Source organism: Lytechinus variegatus, chromosome 10, assembly GCF_018143015.1.
Source record: "Lytechinus variegatus isolate NC3 chromosome 10, Lvar_3.0, whole genome shotgun sequence".
Classification (NCBI taxonomy): domain Eukaryota; kingdom Metazoa; phylum Echinodermata; class Echinoidea; order Temnopleuroida; family Toxopneustidae; genus Lytechinus; species Lytechinus variegatus.
Window position 1 is genome coordinate 25852565 of NC_054749.1, and position 24474 is coordinate 25877038.

General features: G+C 35.5%; 1 protein-coding gene across 1 annotated transcript in view; it reads left to right on the forward strand.

Annotated features, from left to right (window-relative positions):
• The window catches only part of LOC121422763 (ras-related protein Rab-40C-like), a 42555-nt gene that overhangs the window by 8519 nt on the left and 9562 nt on the right, over positions 1–24474 (forward strand). The window contains exons 2-3 of the mRNA XM_041617943.1: positions 13010–13070; positions 18827–18965. Of these exons, the coding sequence (XP_041473877.1) occupies positions 13010–13070; positions 18827–18965 (200 nt within the window). The remainder of the gene's footprint in view (positions 1–13009; positions 13071–18826; positions 18966–24474) is intronic.

Genomic DNA, 24474 nt, shown 5'->3' on the forward strand with positions numbered 1-24474 from the left:
AAACTTTGTAGATCTATGCTTTTAAATTGGCATTCTCGAATTTGTTCTCTCAAACAGCAACAGAAAGACAAAATGTATCTGCTTCATGATTTTTTTAACCCAATAGAAGACTGGCTGATTATGCATTTAACATGTGCATTTTGCCTGACAGCCTGCTTGTACACATATGTGGTGCTAGTCTCCAATAATCCTCAGCTACATGTACGACATGATATTAAAAAGCTTAGGGCCTACATGTACCTATTAATATATTTTTGCATGATTGTTTGTGAAATAGACACCATGACACACAAGTGTATGAGTTACCAGTAGTTCTTCTACAAACTTAACTATGCCCAATGCGAAATAAATCCAATCTGGAAGGGGGGGGGGTGGGGTTGCCCCAAATTCAACAGGACAAACTGATAAATACAAATTTCATTGCATACATCATCCCTTAAGACATACTTTTTTCCTCAATAATTAATATTTCCCTTTTTATCTTAAATATTGTAGTAATCATTGCAAATATTAAATTGTTTCCTACTTTTGTACGCGCTATGGTACTTTTTGTTTTTAGCGCCTCTAAATACCCATTATTATTATACATGTAAAGCATCAATTTCCAGGGAAAAACGGACATGCAGATTTCTCAACCTAATTTCCCTTGTTTATACCACCTTTCTCTTTTTTTAAATCATTCTCTTTCTTTCTTTCTCTATCTTTCTTTCTTTCTTTCTCTATCTTTCTTTCTTTCTTTCTTTCTTTCTTTCTTCGTTTCTTTCTTTCTTTCTGTCTGTCTGTCTGTCTGTCTGTCTTTCTTTCTTTCTTTCTTTTTTGCATATTTAATTGAATATTATTTATTTATTCATGTTTTCTTTAAAAAGATAGGGTTATCCTGTTCAAGCAAAATGGCATGCTTTTCAAATGTACATACATCGAAACATGACATATACAGAGTTTACAACCAATGTAAATCCCTTCCTTTGTCTTCTCTTTTGATTGTTGACTCATTCATTTATACCTGCTACTCATCAAATCAACATTCTGTATCCATGATGCATCTCTCGTCCTTCTAATACCATCACTGATCAGCTTTTAGACTAGGTGCTTTCAGACCCACGTGAAACTAAAAAATACCTGATATTTTCTGATTGTGAAATCTATCCTATCTACCCTGATTAGATAATACCTGCTATTGAGAAGGTCCATGATTTTTTTAATTTCTAGAAATTTTACACAGATTTTGCTAAGGTAGTAGGTTTTATACTTGCATAGTGAAAGCAAAGAAAATTTGTGAAGAGTAGGTAAGTCGTGGGAGCCATATAGAGTTGTGTCAATAGCCTGCTCTAAATCTATAATTTATGTAGTTTGTGATTTTTAATTACGCACCTGGTGTCTACTACCCAGATCATACTTTGACATGCCCATCAATTTAAGAACGTAGACAAAAGGGTTTATTTTTTGCGGTATGTCTTCCAAAAATATTTATCAGGTATTTTGCGGTCTGAACAAATTATCTGTATTTTGGTGATGGAGCATGGTCTGAACTCCGATCAACTTTACCGTGTCTAATGGTTCCTGATGGAATGCTTAATCCTTTCTTATCCTGTAATCATTTCCATTCCTCTACCTGTGCCTCGTACCCAAATCATTTAAATGACAAGTGGAGTTAATTACTCATTAATGACCTATCAAGGCTGTAGAGCAAGACTCCTAATGACTTCAAAACATTACAAATGAAGAGTGAAGGTTCGGACTCAACTTCCTCTATGGGTGGTCAGGTTTCAATGCTTCTTCTTTGTGTAGTGTTTCCTCTTCTTTTGCTTCTTCAGATCCTCATTCTTTCAATTCATTATTGTCTTTATCATTATTATCTATTCCTCCATTTTCTCACTCTGCTGTTCTCATTCTTCTTCTCCCTTTCTCCCTTTTTGTACTCACAAAATAATGTGTGGCCCAAAATAAATAAATAAATAAATAAATAAATAAATGAATGAATAAATAAATAAATAAATGAATAAATAAATACATAAATAAATAAATAAAGTAATAAAAACATAAATAAATTAATTAATGTATTTATTTATTTATTTATTTATTATTTATCTTTTTTTTGGTGGGGGGGTAATTGCTTGAATGTAAGTGTATCTGAGAAGCAACGGTAGCAACCCTTTATGGATTGTTAGATTATACATGTACATGTACCATATTTTTTCTAAATATTATGAAAAGAAACAAGTCCACTCCAACAAAAAGTTGATTTGAATAAAAAGAGAAAAATTCAACAAGCATAACACTGAAAATTTCATCAAAATCGGATGTAAAATAAGAAAGTTATGACATTTCAAAATTTCGCTTCATTTCACAAAAACAGTTATATGAACGAGCCAGCTACATCCAAATGAGAGAGTCGATGATGTCATTCACTCACTATTTCTTTTGTTTTTTATTGTTTGAAATATGAAATATTTTGATTTTATCGTCATTGTCATGTGAAATGAAGTTTCATTCCTCCCTGAACACGTGGAATTCCATTATTTTAACATGTTGTGCTTCAGGCAAGGAGGTCCTAATCATCAAATTCGTAAAAATTGAAATAATTCAAACAATAAAAAACAAAAGAAATAGTGAGTGAGTGACATCATCAACTCTCTCATTTGGATGTAACTGGCTCGTTCATATAACTATTTTGTTAAAAATAAGCGAAACTTTGAAATGTCATAACTTTCTTATTTTACATCCGATTTTGATGAAATCTTCAGCATTGTGCTTGTCTGATTTTTCTCTATTGATTCAAATCAACATTTTTCTGAGGTGGACTTGACCTTTAATGTTAAATGAGTCCCATACCAGAGAGTTCCCTTGAGAGTTCCTTAAAAGGGTAAGTTCATCAGGACAATAATTTAGTTTGAATAAAAGCAGAGAAAGTAAAGACAAAATATTGTTAAAGGTTTGATGATAATCAGTCAAAGAATAATGGAGTTATGATTTTTTAAATTTTGTATTTTTTTCTTCCATACATGTAGATGAGCAACTCCGCCATGTGTGATAGTAATTTTCTCAGAAAGTGTTATATATCACTTTATTTGCAAATCTGCACATTCAAGTAATACAATATATGCCCAGGACACTTCCCTTTAATGAGAAAATGCAGGGCAATAAAATTCAATACAGGGAAAAAAATATTTTTGCGGGATATTTCATGAGACACATTTGTATCCTTCAAATTTTTTTTTTGTCATATTCCATTTAAAAAATGGGAATTTATGGAATAGTACACGATATATTGGGGAGCTGCTCTGCCTGCTTGCGTATGACACCTCATATTGAAAACTAAAAATAAATTTTCTTTGGTTGATGATATTCATCAATCCACCACCAGTATTTTTTCTTTTTTTCTCCTGTTATTATAAAAACCATGATGTATTATCAGGGTAAACTTTTCCTTTAAGGAAAACTATCTGTAATAAGATGCCATCTTCATTCAATTTAGACTGATATGATTTGAATACCGGGCATGTCATGAATTCTGTCGGATTGCATTTCACTTAATATTCTTCGTCTTCTCTTTCAACCATCTCCACTCTGCCTCCAGTCCTGCGCCTTCTATTTTTGGCATGTACAGATTACATGTTGTTGTTTCTGCATATTGGTCACTCTTGACTGTGGATGGCTGACAAGAAATTTTTGTTATGATTTTTGAGGCATCATAGATAGCTTTCAGAGATACCATAGAAATTGGAATGTAGATGACTTGGTTTTTGTGATATAGATTGCCAAATCGTAGTTTGATTTAAAGAATTTGTCCTATTTTACATACTCATCGCTTGTCATTCTCTATTTCTTCTTTGTTTGCAGTAATAATTACCATAGATCCATTCAGGTCTCCCTCCCCCCCAAAAAAAAAGAAAAAAAAAAGAAGAAATGAAAATACACAAGGGGTACATTGTTGCTATAGGGTCCATTCCCCTACATGTACCTCTCTAAACCTTTTTTCCCCTCTTGCATACTCATCCCAAAACCTATCAACCCCTAGGTTTGAAGTTTCTTGCTAATAGCATGGATCCTAGGATCCATGCTAATAGCATGGACCTACTACAGAAACGAGTATTTTGACTTAAGCAGTTGAATTTGAAATTGTCCCATTTTTTGACCTCCAAAGGAATGACCTTCCCCATCCATGTACACGTAGGCCTTTATAATGTACCTATACATGTACATGAATGTGCTAAAATCATTGACGCTCTTAGATTTTTCTGGGGATTGAGGGGTGGGGGAACTGCCTCGCTTCTTCCTGACATTTACAAGTACATGTATGCCATGTTCTTTTACTACACTGTTGTCATAGACCTTGTGGGTGTTTCATGAAAGTTTTTTTTTTTTTTTTTTTAATTAAGTGTTTTATTGGTATTCAAAATCACATATAATCACAATATTTACAGGTAATTGGAAGTTGCCAGCACTGACTAGATTGTCAGTGCTGGCAATTTCAGTGAAATCCTTGGTTTTGATTGGCTGAAAGGCCTCTGACTGTTACTATGGTAACTGTCGGAGAAAGACAACTTGTCAGTGCTGACAACTTTCATGAAACGGTTCATACACAAAAAACTCAGTATACCGGTATTGCATTTAGGCCTATTTTTAACAACAAAGTTTAAATAGAGAAATTTGTTTTCTTTAAGACACCCAACTCTTCATGATTGGATTTGTCACCATCTACATTTACATGTAGCCCCTCAAACATAAATTCTGGTAAAGCTTATTATTGTTTAAGTCTTGGATTCAATGTTCACATGGTTTATTGATGTGATGATGAATGTAGGATATCGACCGGAAGGCATGATGACATATCACTACCACCCAAATCGGATAATTGAGATGCCTAGAATAACTGGCAGAGATAAGTAAAGGGTTTCAGGAGATGTGCTGTGTTTATATCTGATATATATTGAGATTTGCTGCAGCGAGCACTGCATAAAGGCATGGAGGATTTATAGGATGTTTGTATTTATGACGATGAAGCTGTTATTTATTATTTAATGTAAACCAACACCTACTGGAATGTAATGGGTACCTGTTCACATACAGTGGTTTTCATTGAATCAGACTTAAAGGAAACCAAAACCCAAGAAGAGAAGTGATCTAATTGGAAAGAGTAAAATGAGAGGAACAATTTAAAAAAAGTTTCATCAAAATCGGTTATGAAATAAGCAAGTTATGGACGATTAAAAAGTCTTGTTGTACTTACTATGTGGATCCTCAAATTGGCAAACGTGCTTCAAAATGGCTGATTTTGTGGACAACTCTCCATTTGTTTTGTACACATATTTTAAGATTTTACCCTTTATTTTACATATTTCATATTATCTCCTCCTGACCTTGACATATATGGCGTGGATTATATTTTCCCATGACATATGTTGTGCTCAGAAGGAGGCAAGATGCAATTTGAAAGATAATGAGGAAAATCTGAAAATTTGTGTACAAAACAAATGGAGAGTTGTCCACAAAATTAGCCATTTTGAAGCACGTTTGCCAATTTGAGGATGCCCATAGACAGTACAACAAGAGTTTTCAAACTCCAATAACTTGCTTATTTCATAACCGATTTTGATGAAACTTTTTTTAAATTGTTCCTCTTATTTTACTCTTTCCAACAAGATTACTTTTCTTCTTGGGTTTTGGTTTCCTTTAAATGTACTGATGTTATTTGGCAGAGAATGCTATGAAAAATAAGAAAAAAAATAATTGCAGATAAATCATCCCTGAGTTTATGGTTGATGACAAAAAATAATACAACTGTTAATGAATTATTATTATTACTAAAACAGCATGAGGAGAAGAGAAGTGGGGACGAGCATACATGCAGGTCCATGGGAGGAGAGAAAAGAAAAACGTTTTGGCCTGATGATGGACACAGTAGAACAGATTTGCCTAATTGAGGAAAATGAAAAGACACAAAGTTGTTCTACATGGAGATATTTACCCACGGTTTACAGTGTACATGGAAACAGAGAAAGTTTAGGGGGAAATAAAAATATAATTGATACATTGGAACTATTTTTTATTTGGAATATGAAATATGAAATAATTTGGATTTTATGTTAAAAGCTAAATGATAGTATTTGCAGTAACACAAATTTCGTGAGAAAGTCTGTAAAACCAAGGTTAAGTATGACTATATCATCGTGGATCTAGATATGGTACAGTTACATAAACTGAACTTTGTGAAATCATAAAATCTAAGCTGAAATACGATCACACTGAAGATCGCTTACACAGATAGGCATACGTGGGACAGTGTATTATTATTGCTGGAATAAAGACCCGACGAAAGTGACAGAATCCGCGCTTATTTTGCTTATTTCTCAGCAATTACATAATTTCTTCCAGAATCCTTTGGCTCATATTTTTTATTCATACAAACACTTGGGTGGTCATTATATTAGATTCTGTAAAGTCATTTTGAGGTCGTTACCAAAACTGGAATTTATCTTTAAATTAAAAGTGTTCTTGCCACTTCTGTTCCCCCTTTCCCTTTTTTGAATCCAATGAATTTCTAGATTGGTGTATCTAAATGTTCTCTCGTGTAAAAACAATTGCAAAGGCTTGCTGTAGCATTGATCACAGTTGATCATTCTGCCATCTGCATTAATTGAAAGAAAGTAAGCCACTAATTTGTGTAAAATGAGATGGATATAGAAGTATCCCTGATATTTGTGTGCCGTATTTTGTGTGAGGATAATGATTTATTTGTATTGAGCATCCAAAGTGGGGAGGCCTATAGAGGAATCTGTCACCAGCCTTTAATTAGAGAGCTCCCATTGTGTCACTGGAATTAGAAAATTTTGACAAAATGAATATTGATTGAATTCTTGCAGTGTGTGAATATCAATGGCATTATTGCCTTCTGTTTGTAAAGTACATGAATGAATGATGAATGAATGAATTTTATTATCCAATGCAATGATAATACCAATTTTACAAGTTTACAGACAATAATTTATGAATACATAGAAAAGCAAGGATAATAGGAACCAGAAAATAGCATGGATGCTAGTCAAGTCTGGCCCCTTCTAGTCTAGATAGATAGAAACATGTTTTTAAGAATGAAAATCCTGAGTATACTAATACACGCTAGCAATGACTACATAACAATTTAACAAAATTAATTAACAGTATTTACATATGAAAGATATCTAGATGATAAAAAATATACATGTAAATGTACACTACAGTATACTCCAATTAACAATTCCGTGGTTAATTTGAGATTATAGTGAGAAACTTTTATACTGTATGCTTCATTTAGGGTTATTATTCGTTCATAAATCAAATATTATTTTAATTGTGATAGTACATGTATGCACTGTGCATATGTACATGTATGTACATGTATGTATGCTGTTGATGATGCCATACCCTCACCTTTTTATATACATGTACCTTCATGTACATGTAGTTATGTGTCTTGTTATACTTCCACATGCAATCATTCTTTTAAAGGATATTTGGATCAATTCCAATTTTGTTTATAAGTAATAAAAAAGTGTTTTTCCCCCAAAGAAAGTCACCAGCTGTCTGACAACTTTTGCAGTCATCAGCCACAACAAACTTGGATTGCCCAGTCATAATACAAAATTGCTGATGCTGTAGAATTACTCAAGTTCACATGATGGCAAGCCTGGCCTTTCTATATGTACATGTATATACAGTACTCCTTATTTTTGTTTGTTAATTTTTTTTTTTACTTTTGATATGAGTTATATTACCACACTGCAAAACTCTAGTTTTAAAGGTAAATGCTAGTTTTGGTAACGATATCAAAATGAGTTCGTACAGAATCCAATGAAATGACCACCAAAGTGTCTGTTTGTTTAAATAAAACGCATGTGTCAAAGTATTCCGGAAGAAATGGTGTAATTGCTGAGAAATCAGCAAATAAGCACAGGATTCGGGTAGAGCGTCGGGCCCGACGCTCTAAAGCAATAATTATACATTGTCCCACGTGCACTTATCTGTGTTGGGGATCTTCGGTGTTAACATTTTTCAGCGTAGATTTCAAGATTCACAAAGTTCAGTTAATGTAACTGTACCAGATCTAGATCCTCGATGATATACTGACAATTAAGCCTTGTTTTACAGACTTTCTCATGAAATCAGTGTTTACAGTACTGCAACTACTGGAATTTCTCTTTAATATTGCAGGTTCTGACTGAACATTTGAATCTGGATTACATACTATTCCAGCAGGAGAAAAGTCATATTTTAGGCAAATTCAGAGAAGTGATGAAATTTTTGTATCAAAGTGATTTTTTTCATGTAATATGTTAAAGTTTATTGAACATTGTATGAATTCAATCTTTCCTCCGTACTCACTAACAATTCATGTTAGGTTACTTTATGACAAGTAATCGGTGCTACGTTATAATTGTGAGACATTTTACTCATATATTCAGAGTGGTGACTTTGGAATAAAGTAATTCACATAATATCAAGGGTGACACTCTAATCTACACAACTCCCAATATTATCTGATGGGGGGGGGGGGGGGATTCCTATTATTAATAGGCCTACATGTATGTGTACATGAATCATATTATCACAAACATATAATCACAGGAAGAGAAATCTCATTGATTTTTTACGATGTGGTACTGAAAGACTATGTTTAAATGCTATTGCTAGCAAAGTAAAATACGGTACATGTATGTATCCAATGCTTTAAACTTCTCACTAAAAACATTACTTTAAAAAATGAATACAGACCTGTATGAAGTTCAGATAATTTCATACAAGTTTGCATTTCAGAACTGTTCTTTAAAGTCTGGCTGGCAGACCAGTGACTGTTTGGTATCCCATGGTAACGGTAAGCTGATCTTTTTGGACAGCTAGAAATCTCTGGCTCAGCTCCTGTTTATACAACTCCTACTGATTCCCACAGTACTGTCAAACTCACTTTTTTACACATACAGTGTAACATGTCAGAAAACGAGTTTTTGTGAATTTGTGGACTTGAATATGTTGTAGGCCAAGGATGTACCACACATTGCTGGAATGTTTTATGCAGACCTAGGCTGCTATGTCCATCAACATCCCCCCCCCCTCAAAACCAGTCTTAAGACCAGTAAAATTTGTGTTAAATTAAAATTCAAGTGTACATGTACACAGTAAATCTTTTAAAAAAAAATTGTATAAACTGATCTGAACTGATCTTTCAAGTAAAAGTTTTTCAAATTTAAACAGCAATGAATGCATTTTCTAACCTTAATGCATAAAAGTTAACACTTTAGAATTTGTAAAACAAAATTTGTTCAAATTTCCTTTAAATATAATGGTTAAATTCATAGTAAATCATGATGCATACACATGTAATTGTATATGTTTTGTACTTTTGTTTAATTTTAAGGACTTGTGCTTGGAGCATTGGCCAGAAGGCTGCTTCCTGGGATTGTTCCAGACATGGCACATTTATCAGCTGTCTGAGTATTTTCTTTCACTTTTGTTCAGAATCATAATTGATGTTTGTCTGCATACACTGTACATGTACACATTTGAAGGGGGTACTAGTGTTATTTCAATTGATCAACTGGGTGAAATTATTCAAGCAAAGCATTTTGTTTTTCATCAAACTTGATATGATAAAAAGTAAAAAACATAGTTCTGACATTTTTTGTTATATTTGGAGATTTACATGTATATATTTTCATGTCGTCATGCACATGTACAATGTACTGTAGGTAATATTTTCAGCATTCCGTTCTGTACCATGTGTACAATGTGTGGACATTACGCCTACATGTAGTCCTATGTATCTTGTTTTGTGTATATATGTATTTTCCCCCAATTACATAACCCTACATCTTGAACTTTGATATTGCTCATTGTGAAACTGATCTTGTTTATGCATGTACATGTGTGACATGAAGGCCTAGTTATGAAAATATTTCAGAATTTTAACCTGCATGGCTGTATTATCAACCAAGAAGATTTCTAATTCTTGTTTGTTTTTATAATGTATCAGAGATGAAAAACAAGTGAGGTTTATTTCTTGTTTTGCTGTATTAATTAGGATGTGTCAAACTTCCTTGTAAATTGTAATACAGTATTAAAGAAGTTTCTTTTTTTATTGTATGCCTCAAAATTTAGTGACCTCAATAGATTGTGGTTACTACATGTATTATGCTTCTCAGACCATGAAAATAGCAATAGATTAATATTTAAGTACATGTAGCTCTCATTGACTTCACTGTTAAAAAAATAAGAGTGAAATGTTCTGAGTTTACTATTGCTAAAACTAATGTTCTAATTATTAACCGAACATCAATGAGTGAGAATACCAAGGAGCTTCTAAATACACATGGGGAGCATTTCATGAAGCAAATAGTGATTTTCACTGGATCAGAACTGTTATAAGCTACTGAAATCCTTGCATCTGATTGGCTCAGCACAGATAAGTCATTGAAAATCAGTGATAAGATGCTTGGTGAACCCATTCCCCTGATTGTAGGTGGATGGTGTACCGTTTCATGCTGCTTGAATATTTCATCTCCTAGTCGTGTGGTCAATCTGAATAATTTAAAGAAAAGCCGGGAAAGAGTAACAGATTAGTGTAGCCAGACTGTACTGATTAATCTCTTGTTTTAGGGCATGTTCACATTCCTGCATCTACATGTACGTTTTATTTTACAGTTCATTTTAAAATGCTTTATTATCTGATTACTATGATATTGAAAGTCCTTTATTACTATTAGGGCATATGAACAAGCAGCCCCAACAGTCCCACCTTAACTCCTCAACCACTCTATATCTGGCCAGGTTCATCACCCATAATGCACCATTCTCAGCAGTGTAGTCTCGTAATACAGGACCACTTGAATTGTAATACACTAATTCACTATTTGATACATTAATATCACAGTAATTAGCAATAGCAGGCAGGTAGGCCTACATTTCCACTAAAACACATTTTAGTTTCTCTACACAATGATTATTGCAGGCTAATCTTTCCTCTGTATTAAGTCAAAATGTAGGGCCTGTATTTTAAGACTAGCCATTTATACATGTAACTTCCTCCAATAAATAATTGAAAATGTATTTTAGAAGCATAAAAAGAAGGAATAAAAAAAATGTAAGTACACATAAATATATACATGTAAAGTTGCAAATTTGCAACCACTTTTATGGATCCTACTTCAAGTAGGAACACAGAATTGAGGAAGGTGAGTAGGTGACCAGTCAGCTGGAATCCTACATACATCATGTATTAATAGGTGCTGTGACTCATGTTTGTCAGTGTTGTTAATACAGCGGTCACTTACAACTTTAGTCTTTGTCCATTTGTCTCAAGATGGTCTTTTGACTTTTTTGGGGGGTTTCTGAGTAAACTGAGGTGTGTTATGTACTGTTGGCCCTATATCATACTAGTGTTCATTTTTGTTAACCTGTATATTGATATTTCCTCTTATTTTTAATTTCAGAATCACTTTTTTAAATGTAATATAAACTGAATTTCCACTTTTCTTGCTTCAAAACTTGAAAAGGACAAAAAATGCATATGTTGTGTAATAAATATTTTGTAAACATAATCATTGGAATTAGATACATGTAGGCCATCTAGAGGCCTGTACATGTACACTTCACTTCTTTTCCCCAGAGAAGGTGCTATGGTGATCACAACACAATTTTCTCATCACTTTTTCTGCTTTTTGTAACAATTTACCGAAATTCTAATGACATCATTGCTAATGTATAGTGGGATGAGTGCTGGGGAGCGTTTCATGAAAGGACTTGTCAGACGTTTTTTCCGACAAGTCCTGTTTTATCCGACAGTTGCTATAGTAACATTGCTTCTCAACCAATCAGAATCCAGGAAAGTTGTCAGATCTGACAACTTGTCGGACGAAAATATTGATGAAACGCCCCCCTGATCTCAAACTTATTTCTTTATTCATAATTTTGTACCTATGCAAATTTGAGCATTTAACCATAAAATGTCTTATATCACATATCTCTATTTATATTCACAGTCAATAAAGTGAATGATAAACATTATGAAAACACTGGTTTACAATGATTTGCTACAAGCAAGTAACAAAACCACCATTTTATCACTGTCATGCTTGAAACCAAGGAGCTTCCATGTTGAAACCTACAATAGGCGGTTTCAAACCGCCTCGATCACAAGAATCCCCGTTAAATTACGAGAACTTTTTCAGGCTAAAAAATACCCGTTAATTATTCCTGCATTCACACCGCCCCGAAACACATCCTTCGGGATAAGTTCCCGAAGTTACGAGCATGCGCAGTGTGATCTGATAAGCAGGCAAGGCGGGAGATTCAAAATCTCTAGCCCAGCAGCCACCCACGCCGCCGCGCTCAACGACACGCTGGGATAAAAGTTCCCGTAATTTGCTTTCACATCGCCAAAATACCTGCGACCTTGGAAAAATCCCCACGAAAGTTCTCGTAATTTCGCCAAGTACCTACTATTTAGCGGGTATTTTCTTTCGGGGAGATTACGCGTAGTTTGCTTTCACATTACCAAAATACCTGGTATTTTCTGATCGGGGTAAATTTCCCGATCAGAGAATACCTGGAACTGGCGAACTTCGAGGCGGTCTGAAACCACCTATTATCACCCTTGCATTTGCAATACTTGGAAAATTATTTCCTGCCCGAAATAATCAAGTCCCATGGGGCAGCGGTGTAAGAAGGGTTGACGTAGCTGATGAAGTGTGCCTTGATGGAAAATTGGCCTAACAAATCCACCCTGTGAGTTGATGCATGAGATTTGAAGGGGCTAATGGCTTCTAATATCAGATTATGTGGAAGATAGAGGGAGTGATGGTTTCGCGGGATTGATTGTCAAGATTATGACATTGCATTCCATGAAATACCTACTCCGCATGAAAGTCAACATGTTAAATATGCAGGCCATGAAAGTCATACATCATCAAGATCTTTAGCTGATTTCAAGTATTATTCTGACTAAATATTTTTTTCTTATCTTTCGTCCTTTCCCCAGGCATTGATCACAAGACGACAACCATATTATTGGATGGCAAGAGGGTGAAATTACAACTATGGTAAGTTATTCGTTTGTCACTGACATAGCCTGACATCTTCTATTTTACTCTCCCTTCAGAATCTCTAGTCATGGAGGAAAAAATACTGATTCTAAAAGAAAAAAAAAACAGAGGGGAGAGAACCATTGAACTGTGAATGTAAACTTTCCTGTTAGTATCAATAATTGTGCCTTGTAATTCAGAGAGCATATTATTCAGATGTTGAAAATAATGACAGATGATTGATAGTGTATCTAAAAAGTGTTACCAGGAAATTTCGTGAAAGATCTGTGCTTACAATTTTGGGTCAAATGGTAGAGACAGTGCATAACACCTGTTTTTAAACTGGGTTAATTTTCTGCTCTGATTTGCGCTCTGAGACATTTACCATTTAAATTACATTATTCCAATCCCTGCATCCAACCTTGCCCTAACTTTTTCTAGGAGTACAAACCCGCAATTTTCATCTCCAACCAAACTCCCATCTCTTACAAGAGCCTGGCGAATTCAAGCGTGCATCTTATGCAGTTGGCGGTTAAAAGTCAATAAGTTGAAATGCCAATTGATGAATGTATGCGGTCACCTGGACAGCCATGTCCATCTTGTGTTGGGTCGTTGCCCTCGGTGATGGGGAGATGGGAGTGCGTTTAACCCATTAGTCGCTGAGATTGGATTGGGGTGTACATGTAATTGGATTGCCTGACCGTACTAACAAGCTAAGGGGATATTGAAAGTTGAGTGCCAGAAGGGCATTATGTTGGGATTGTGGTATGCTTGTGTTAGAAAGTCTTTATGATTCTCACATCTATGCACTTTCTCAAGAAGGACTATGTTCAGATATTGGCTGCTGAGAGTGAATAGGTGGTAAAAGTGGTATTGGTAAATACATTTAGAACATGTTGAAATCTCCTGGTTCTCAGATAAATGCTTCACCCTTCCTTCCTCCCTCCCACCCACCCCTCACTCCACCTCCCCTCCCCCCTCCCCACTTCTACTTCTGTCTCTCCATAACATACTAAAGAAACATCCATTTCCCGTAATCCTGCAAAAATGACTAATGGGAGGGGGCGAGAAAGGTGTTAGCTCAGTGTCAGGGTAGGCCCTGAACATGTTCCTTTTTGGCACAGAGAGGTTGAGAATTATTCACAGGTCATCAATACAGTCCAGTAGTGTCTCGAGAATGAAAGCTTGGGAAATTGAGTTGTTATTTTAAGACCACAGTATTTTATAGCTTGAAGGCATTTTCAGTTCAAGTTGAAGTGGGAAAACATATTCTTTTAAGTTTCAGACAACACCCCTCCTGTGAGCCCTGTTCCTAATTAATTTTCAAGAAACTATTGTCTAGAATTGGTTGTTGATTTAATTATACCCCCCCCCCCTAATTGCTTTACAATTCTCAAAATTTTCTGGTAAGTAATGTTTAAAGGCAAATTCTACCCCAGGAACAAGTTGATAAATATATTTTTTTAAAATGCAATGAAAATATCATGAAAATTTGATTAGAAATATTAAGGTATGATAATTTTAACTTCTGCTAAATCTCACAAAACAGATAACAGATGAGATATGCAAATACATTGACATCACATGCCCCTTTTTTGTATTTTGTGAAATCTGAAACATTTCATGTTTTTTTGTAAAAGATGATTAGACTGCTCAATGTGTGAAATTAAAATCACCCTTTACATGTAGGGGAAGGCGGGGTAAGTTGAGCATAGGGGCAAGTTGAGCCACCAGCCCCAGGCCAATAATGAATGAGTCAGACATTGTGGTGGTGTCATGTATTGATGACCCATAGCATAACCCCTAACCCCACCACATTGTTTCCAACTTTGAAACAAAAAGTAGTTTTTTAGAGGGAAAAATATGAATTTCAGCCAAAAAAGTAAAAAAGAGTGTGAAATAGATAAGTGCTTTATAAACACACACGTCTTTGAATATAATAAAGACATGATAACAATATTATTAGTCCAGGTATGGATCTTCATTCTTGTCATAGTCTTTTATATGATGAATGCATAATAAATGTGTGGATACAAAATTATCGCACTAAGTTCGGACTGGGGTAAGTTGAGCCAAATAGCATGGGGCAAGTTGAGCCATGGTAATTCCTATGGTAATGTATCTTAAAAAACAAACAAACCATAAAAATAGATTGAAATGCAGGCTGAAAGGAGCAAATTTACATGACTGCTCTTTTCCTTTTACAGGATGTTAGTATTTATAGAGAATTAGCAAGTGAAAAGAATTTAAACAAAAAATTGACATGCTGGTTCTCCCCCCATACATTTTGTACATAGTTTTTGTGGCTCAACTTACCCCAGAAGGTGGCTCAAACTTACCCCATATATGGGGCAAGTTGAGCCATTTGACATCGGTTTTTTTCAAAGGTCACGATGACTTTCAGTGTTGGGGTAGAAAGTTATATATAGGTGGAAAATATTTCAGAAGAATGAAATTTCAAGGCAAGGTACTTATTTCGACAAGATTATTAATCATATCAATTCTAACATGCAAAAAGCAAAAACTGTCACAACTTACCCCGCCTTCCCCTACATGTAGCCTTATGAATCAAGAGCTTTATTCAAAGCTACAATCATTGAATTATAGTGATCCTGTATTTGATATTGAAATAAAATTATGTGTGACATTTACCCACTCATTTGCATATTAACTTTAATGGGCATATTATAATATTTCGATTGAACTAAAAAATGTCTTGACTTATTCTGCATATGATTTTGATAACATTTCAGTTATATTTTTGTTTGAGTTTTTCTAGATTTATTCAAATTGACTTGTTACTGGGTGGGACTTGGCCTTTAATAAAAAGTAGGGGGTGTCCATTAGAATTACCTTTTTTGTCTGTTGGGCAGATGCTATCTCTGTTGAGATGGATTTGGAATAAATGTATCCCCTGATTGAATAGGTACCTCCATTTTCTACTTCAGTTCACAATGTCCATTGAAGTGGTGACTTCATTTTGGATTCAATCTTCACTTCACGCAGTGTGTCTATGAGGCTGTTCTCACTACGTTCCTAAAACTAGTTTACTGGAAACTAGTTTCACACGTAGTGAGAACGGTGGAAGTGGTCTTGGAAGCGATCTTCCAAACCAGTTTGGAAAACCACCTCGCGATGTAGTTTTCAAGATCGCTTTGCCTTGTTAAACTGGTTTTAACGTAAGTGAGGACACAACTGTTCTTCTGGAAGCGATCTTCGCACATTTTGAGTGCGCTACTCCACATGACAGGTGTAGAATGCCTATGCTGCAATTTCGGATTTCGCGCGAATGTGTCATTCTACTAAGAGCGTTTTACGTGAAGTGATATTGAAAACCACTTTTGTGTTATCAAGTGGGAATGCTAGCAAAGCGATCTTCCAAACTGGTTTCCTGAATTGGCTTCCAGGAAACTAGTTTTAGAAAGCGTAATGAGAACGGCCTCATTAGGTGGTTTCAGACCGCCTCGAAGTTCGCCAGTTCGAGGTATTCTCTGATCGGGAAATTCACCCCGATCAGAAAATACCAGGTATTTTGGTAATGTGAAAGCAAACTACGCGTAATTTCCCGAAAGAAAATACCCGCTAAATAGTAGGTACTTGACGAAATTACGAGAACTTTCGCGGGGATTTTTCTAAGGTCGCAGGTATTTTGGCGATGTGAAAGCAAATTACGGGAACTTTTAGGTCAGCGTGTCGTTGGGCGCGGCGGCGTGGGTGGCTGCTGGGCTAGTGAATTTGAATCTCGCGCCTTGCCTGCTTATCAGACCATACTGTGCATGCTTGTAACTTCGGGAACTTATCCTGAAGGGTACGTTTCGGGGCGGTGTGAATGCAGGAATAATTAATGGGTATTTTTTAGCCAAAAAAAGTTCTCGTAATTTAACGGGGATTCTTGTGATCGAGGAGGTTTGAAACAACCTTATGGCTCTTGCTGTGACATGTACACATACTTGGTGGCTGCTAAATTGGTTAACTTCTCAGCAGAAGGGGAAGTCATCCCTAAAATGAGGTTTTTGTTTTAAAGCAATATTCTTTAGCCACTCTGAACAGTGAGGCTTAGTCCACTGGGCAAACCCTTCACTCAAGTAAATGGTCTGAATTGCAGCCTACTCATGTGTACTTATGTACTGAAGGCCCAAATTGAAACAGCAAGTTTTGTATGTGCTAGTCTTTGCGTGGAGACACTTGTTAATCAAAGCTTCAATCAGTGTCTGTGCCTGCAGACATGCCAGGCTTAAAGGACAAGTCCACCCCAACAAAAAGTTTATTTGAATAATAAGAGAAAAATCCAACGAGCATAACACTGAAAATTTCATCAAAATCGGATGTAAAATAAGAAAGTTCTGACATTTTAAAGTTTGCTTAACTTCATAAAACAGTGCACATCCTGGCTGGTATGCAGATGAGGAAACTATGACGTCATGCACTCACTATTTCTTTTGTATTTTATTTCGGTATATGAAATATGAAATATTCTAATTTTCTCCTCATTGTCAAGTGATACAACGATTAATTCCTGCCTGAACATGTGGAATTAACATTGTTTACATGTGTAATACTATATGGTTCAGTCAAGTTGGTCCTTATTGTCAAATCTAAAAAAATAAAATATTGTATAATTCAAACAATAAAACACAAAAGAAATATCATCGAATGACTCACCTACATGTAGTAATGTGCATATCACTTTTTATGAAAAATAAGCAAAACTTTATATGTCTTAACTTTCTTTTATTACATCCGATTTCGATGAAATTTCAGCACTACATGTATGTTAGTTTTTTATTTTTCTCTAGATTTATTCAAGTCAGCTATTTCCTGGGGTGGACTTGACCTTTAAGAAATACTCGTAGTCGTAGACTACCCATACAGTACCTGGTTCTTTTCCCTGGATGCAATCATTGGGATCACATAGTCCTATAATATATAGGCCTATCTACTGCATGTATAAATGATGTTCCACTTCACTTTACAACATACCAGTTGTCAAGAAATGAAATGTTTGGGTTATGCTTCCAATTACCTGTTATGTGATTAAGACTAATGAAATGGCCATAATAATTTTGTGATCAAAATTTGATACTTGATGTTTGATGTAATTCTATCAACCTTTTTATTTATTTGTGTAATGCAAGTAAACAGAGTCAAACCACTGTAACTTTTACTTCTTTTTACATACAGGGATAGATTTGAACCCTTAATTTAATGATTATAACCATCAAACCACTACACCTTCCCCTTTTCTTACCCACAGGTGTAGATTTGAACCCTTAACTTAATAATTGATAGTCAAGCATAAACCACTGCACTTTCTCATTCACCCTCTCATACCTACAATATCTGAATCTTTCACAAAAAATGATTAAAAGTTACGTACCGTAAACAAACCACCTTCACCTTCTCTAGTATACAGGGATGAATTTGAACCCCTAACTCAGTGATTGAGAGTCAAGTAAACCACTACACTTTTTCTTACTTTTATAGGGGTAGATTTGAAGTATTAACTTCATATCTGAGAGTCAAGTAAAAAAGCTTCACCTTCACTTTCTCTTACCTACAGGGTTAGATTTGAACCATATTCTGTCAACAAAACACTGTATGCTCACTATGCTGTACAGGTTACCTTTTCATTAAAACTTACTTATTAGAAGTCAAGTAAACAAACCACTGCACCTTCACCTTTTCTTACCGACATGTGTATTTCTAGATTTGAACCCTTAATTAATTATTGAGAGTCCAGTAAACAAACCACTGCACCTTCTCTTACCATACAGGGATACATCAGGCCAAGGTAGATTCTGTACCATCCTCAGATCCTACTCACGTGGCGCTCAGGGCATTCTACTGGTCTATGACATCACAAACAGGTGGTCCTTTGATGGCATAGCAAGGTGGATCAGAGAAATCGATGAGGTATGTCTAGCTCAGAAGGGCCGTCTGCACCAGCCTGAGTTTTCAAATTAGCGCGCTATTTCTGATCAGGCAAATTATCCTGATCTGAACAATCTCAAGATTATTTGTAATAGAGACGCAATTATTGCGCTAGTCCGCAGGATTAATCTCGAGATTGCACTTCCAAGTCGACTTGGGATTATTTGCAATATAGCATGCTGTTTTAGGAATTATCCCGCCAGATCGCAGGTGCAGACGCGCTGGAGATAATTTTATTCACTGTGTCAGACCATAATGCATTGATACCTCCCTAGAGCAGGAATCACTTTTTCTTACGATGGTGGAGATGGGGTTTCTTGAATCTCGAGATTAATCGCGAAGAGGGCTGATCCGGCTAAAATTTCGAGATTGAGCAAACTCGATCTGGTGCAGCACCACCTAGAGTTTGGCTGGAAATGTGATGAATGGGAAGTACCTCCGGGGGAAATTTGGTCACGGAAATATTTAGTCCAGGTTTATAAAAACTTCTTATAAATATATCAATTGCACAATTACTATAATTAGTTTACTTTCAGCGAATCAATCAGTTGATTTCAGCAGTTGTTTTCTGTTATTGCAAATTTGTTATTATAACAAGTTCTATGAAAGGGGGGGGGGGGGGTAGGTCCATTTGGGTTTATCTCCTTGTGCATTGGCTTAATTAGTAGAATAGTGATGTGTTATAAATTGAATCAGTCTTAGAAAAATGGCACCTCCTTGACCTTTGAAAAAAAATTGTTCAGTTTGTTAAATTGTGTCATCGTATAGGCCTGTATTAATTTGATTTTTTAAGTTTATGTGATGTGGTGGTGGTATTTTTTTGCCTGATTGCTATTAAAGCATGAATGCTTGTAAACCCTTGCTGTACCGAATGAGCCATTTCATGTACATGTGTATGTGTTTCAAGTTTCAACCCCCCCAAAAAAAATCTCTATTTATGATTTATGATTGCATGTATTCACATCTTTTTCTTAATAATTTGTATTTATCACGCCTTTGTACAGTTGAATAGTTTAGAAAGTAAAATATGCTGATATGATAGTATCTAGATTAAGAAATTTGTCTCGTTTAACCACCAATATCAAATTGCTCAGAAAATGGGCCATATTATTTTATATATTTTTTGGGGGGGGAGGAGATTCACTTAGTAAAATTTGGTTTTTGTTGGCATAAAGAACTTATCAACCCAAAAGTTGGTTGACATTTTCCTCTCAGAAAATCTGACAAGTGATACAAAACTGTATTTTGTACCTGCTATATTATGATTTTGTTATTAGTGTATGAAATATACTCTGCCATTGTTACTGTTTTTTTCAAAATGAGAACTGAAACCATGTGATTACCCTAGATCAGATGTTTGTTGATTTTTGTTCACTGACTCAACCTTTATCTTCCACCCACTATGCTGTGAAAACACTGATTCTAGCAACCATTTCCATAGCTATGATATTATTCCTTTTCAGTCGGTGCATCTTTGCTGATTGGATTGCCCGAGGAGTATTTGTACAGCACCATCTTGTGTTTTCACAGATAACTTTTGATACTTTGATCAAGAGCTTCTGTTTGAAGCTCCTTGCTTTGTTGTAGCCACCTAGTCTCCTTGGTCTGCCGTACATGCAAATGAAAATACTGGCATTTAAATGAAATATTTTGAAGTATTAATTGCCTGTTTGAATACTACATGCCACATGTAATGGTCCATCTTGCAATTCTGTGAACCCTACATGTTTGAATACACTTACACATCAGAATACGTTGTCATATTTACATACATGTATGAAATTTGTCTTCTTTGTTGTAATTTTGGATTAAAAAAATGTAGTAGTTGTACAAACAAATATGGCACCACAGAGTCCTTTAATACACAATACACCAATAATTAAATGTTATGGGACAATGAATTGAAGCACAAAAATTAAGAAATTCCTCTTGGTAGTTGCATTTCCATATAATTCCATTCTACTTGCTTGATTGATAAATGTCATGGGACAGTTTTGAAGGAAGTTACATGTAAGTTCTAAAATTGGTTAATTTTCAAAGTCATTAAATCTGAATTTCTATATGCTTGACATTGCACTGGTTCGTGGTAGCATTGGTTGGTCACTGGTTTACTGACCTACTTGACTCAGACTTTCAGTCTGGATGCACAAAAATGATACATGAGTGCATTTATTTCTACTCTTTTGTGGGGGGGGGGGGGTCAGTGTTCATGCATTATTCACTTTTGGTATGAGACTAACGCATAATAAGACAATTGATGGAATAGAATTTCATTGTGATCCTGATTGTGAAAATATTCTGAAACAAAAATAGATATTTGTCCTACATTTAGTGGAGGAGACCGTGGGGTTAGGTTTCACACCTGCACCAGGTGCAGACCGTGTAATCCAATTTATGTCGCCATCACCCTCCTCTCTTTCGGATCAGATTTCATTGATTTCATTGTTTTCACTCTATTTCATCTGTATTCGGTGTATGGGGAAAATCGAAATGTTCAGAGTGGATCCCAATATTTAATACCTCAAAGGAGAATGAAACCCTTGGAACTACATGTACTAGTCCATGTAGTTAGTTTGTGTGCAAAACTAATAAAGAATATGATCAATTTTGGCAAACAAAAGATAATATGTACATGTATCAAGGCTCCACATTAACTTTTTTTGGTGGTGGCCCGTTCGGGCCACCAAAACCTTCAAATAATTTTTTTTGGTCGCCCACTAATAAAGTTTGGTGGCCCGAAAAATATAAAGAAAAACATTAATTAAAAATGAATAAAACAAACTGAAATATTCTGCAATCACTAACACGTACCACTATTCTTTGTACATCTTGTATATAAATCATGCTTGCTGTTATTTTACTTTGCATAAAACAAAAGAAAAAATGAAGAAAGAAAAAAACAAAGAACAGGTCATAAAAAAATTTTTGAGAAAAACAAAAGAAAATTTAAGAAAAATAAATAAAACAAAATTATCAAAAAATGGGGAAAATTATTATTATTTAGTAGAAACATGTTCTTTAATCAGGTATTTTCAATGGGAAGGGGTATAAATGGTTTAATCACTGAAAAAAAATGAAAGAAAAAAATAAAATGGCAAAAGTTATCTGGAAAAAACAGTGAGACAATTCCTTCCCTATATTTGACAAAATGATGGAAAAAAAAATCACATGTCATATCAATGAAATGCCTTCCCAAAGTATTTACTTCCTTAAGAATGGTTTAAGAAGTCATTTGTAAACAAGAAAGAGCGGCCTATTTATTTTTGGCTCAAAGAGACACAGCTTCGAAATAAACCAAATATCAACATACATACAAATGCACATATGGGACTGTGATGTACTCACCTATGTGTATTAATGCATTTGGAAATCGGTCTTTTTGAGTCAAAAGAGAGGTCATAATTCCTCCTTTTAATGCTTGCAATTAATCAGGTTTCAGTAATATGGACTGTAGAAGGGCATTTCATTGGTGTAAAATGTGACTTTGACGTAGATTTCCAAAGTTCTGGGGAAGATTTCTTAGCAGTAACATTTCGTATCGCAGCTCCCTGGGTCTGAATAGTCTGCTCGTGCACAGCTAGCTGCATTGGTTTCATGCATGCAAAGCTCAGCCAGACAGCCGGCGCAGCCGGCTGAATAATAGTTACTGTATGCTAGCGGTAGGCCTACATACTGTCATGACTATGCACTCTTTGTGTGTGTGTATTTGTGTGTAGATTAACAAAAAAGGCGCATGACGAATTGGCTTGCAATTTTAACTGTAGAAGGTTGATAAATGCATGCAAAATCGGGAGAAAAATTGCGCTACTTTGAAAATTATTGGTTGCCCGATTCGGGCCACCAAAACTTAATATTTTTTCAATAATGGTTGCCTGAGATGAATTTTTGGTGGCCCCGGGCCACCGGGCCACCGCTAATGTCGAGCCTTGCATCTATGATCACTTGAAAGTCAAGAATACTTTTTAAAATGCTATGGAGATCCTCCCATTGGCAATGCAATCAAGGTGTATGATTGATGTCACATATAAAAAAAATCTCCCCTTTGATTTTATACAACAATAAATGCCTTAATATTTTCCCATGCATCTAGAAGAAATTGTGCACTTACGAGGTATTTTAACTGCATTGCTCATCAGTTTATGATAAAATCGTTTTTCATCACAAGATTGTGCTTGAGAAAGTGTGGCATATCCCAGGGGATCCTATTTCTGGGAAAATTAAAGCAAATTCCTTTCTTCTGTTTGAGAAACTCACGAGACACAGATTTCGTAGAATCATAAAGATATCAGCCAGTTTTTTGATCAAGTAGTAAACTTTCCACCTGTATTTCGATTTCGGCTGTAACATCCAAGTGATTTTTCGGAGGACACAACAGGATAACGATGTGTGTCATATTGGCTGATACCCCTTTCACACTCATGGACCACTACCTGTGAAACTTAATTGGGAAAAAGGTGAACAAACAGAACTGAAAAGTGCAGATGAAACCTCCCTGTTTATTTTAGAGGAACAGTACACTTTATTCCTCTCTGGCAAAGTAAGGAAATGCATAGGCCTACTTGGAAAAGTAAAGCAGGAAACTACAAGGGAACGGGGAAAGAGCTCAATGTGAAAGGGGTATTAAAAAGTTGTTATCGAATCAGAGTGCCACTCTAGTTTCTCCCTCAAGTTCTCCTCATCCATATTCAGGCCACAGGAGGATTTTGACTTGGTTTAGCTATGTTTACACTTTGTCTATGTGAACATAGTGTTTGAATATGAACACAGTCTGTATTTGGTCATCTTTTCAAAACCATTCTCCAACCTCAAGAAATCATTGGCCAGTGTGGATATATTATGTTACACACTTGTATGCGTACATGTATGAATATGCACACAGGCTCAATTTTGTAGCTTCTTAATTCTGATTGTATGAAAATGGTAATAATGGTAAAAAATTATAGTAACTATGTACATGTATATGTAGCATCTTTTCCAGAGTGAGTATTGGAAGTACATGTACTTAAACATCCCAACTTTAGCTCGAGCTGCTGCTTCCAGCACAGAGAATAGGCAACAGGAACATGAGGAATACTTGCAGATTATGCTACGAATTAGTGTTTGTAAGGTTACCTGTCAGTAATGCTGACTGGAATATAGGGGGCCACTTATTTTGAAAATGCACCCCTTAATAAGTATTGGCGTGTGAAACCCTACCCTTAACAAGTATTGGAAACAAAACGATACTATTGGCAAGTATTCCCTGAATTGAACCCCTAAACAAGTACAATATTTGAATTGCTTTGTCACGGACGTCGGTCGTCGGTTTTACCTTTACTGACATCATTGGGTTTAGTTCGGTCCCACCCCCACACCTCGCGCAAATCGTACTCTAAACATGTAGTATTGTCTGTTTGGGCAAAAAGTACATCCTTTATAAAACATTTTAGACTTTTTGTTATACCCTTGCAAATTTGACCCTAAACACGCAGCTTTCCTAGCGAAATATAGA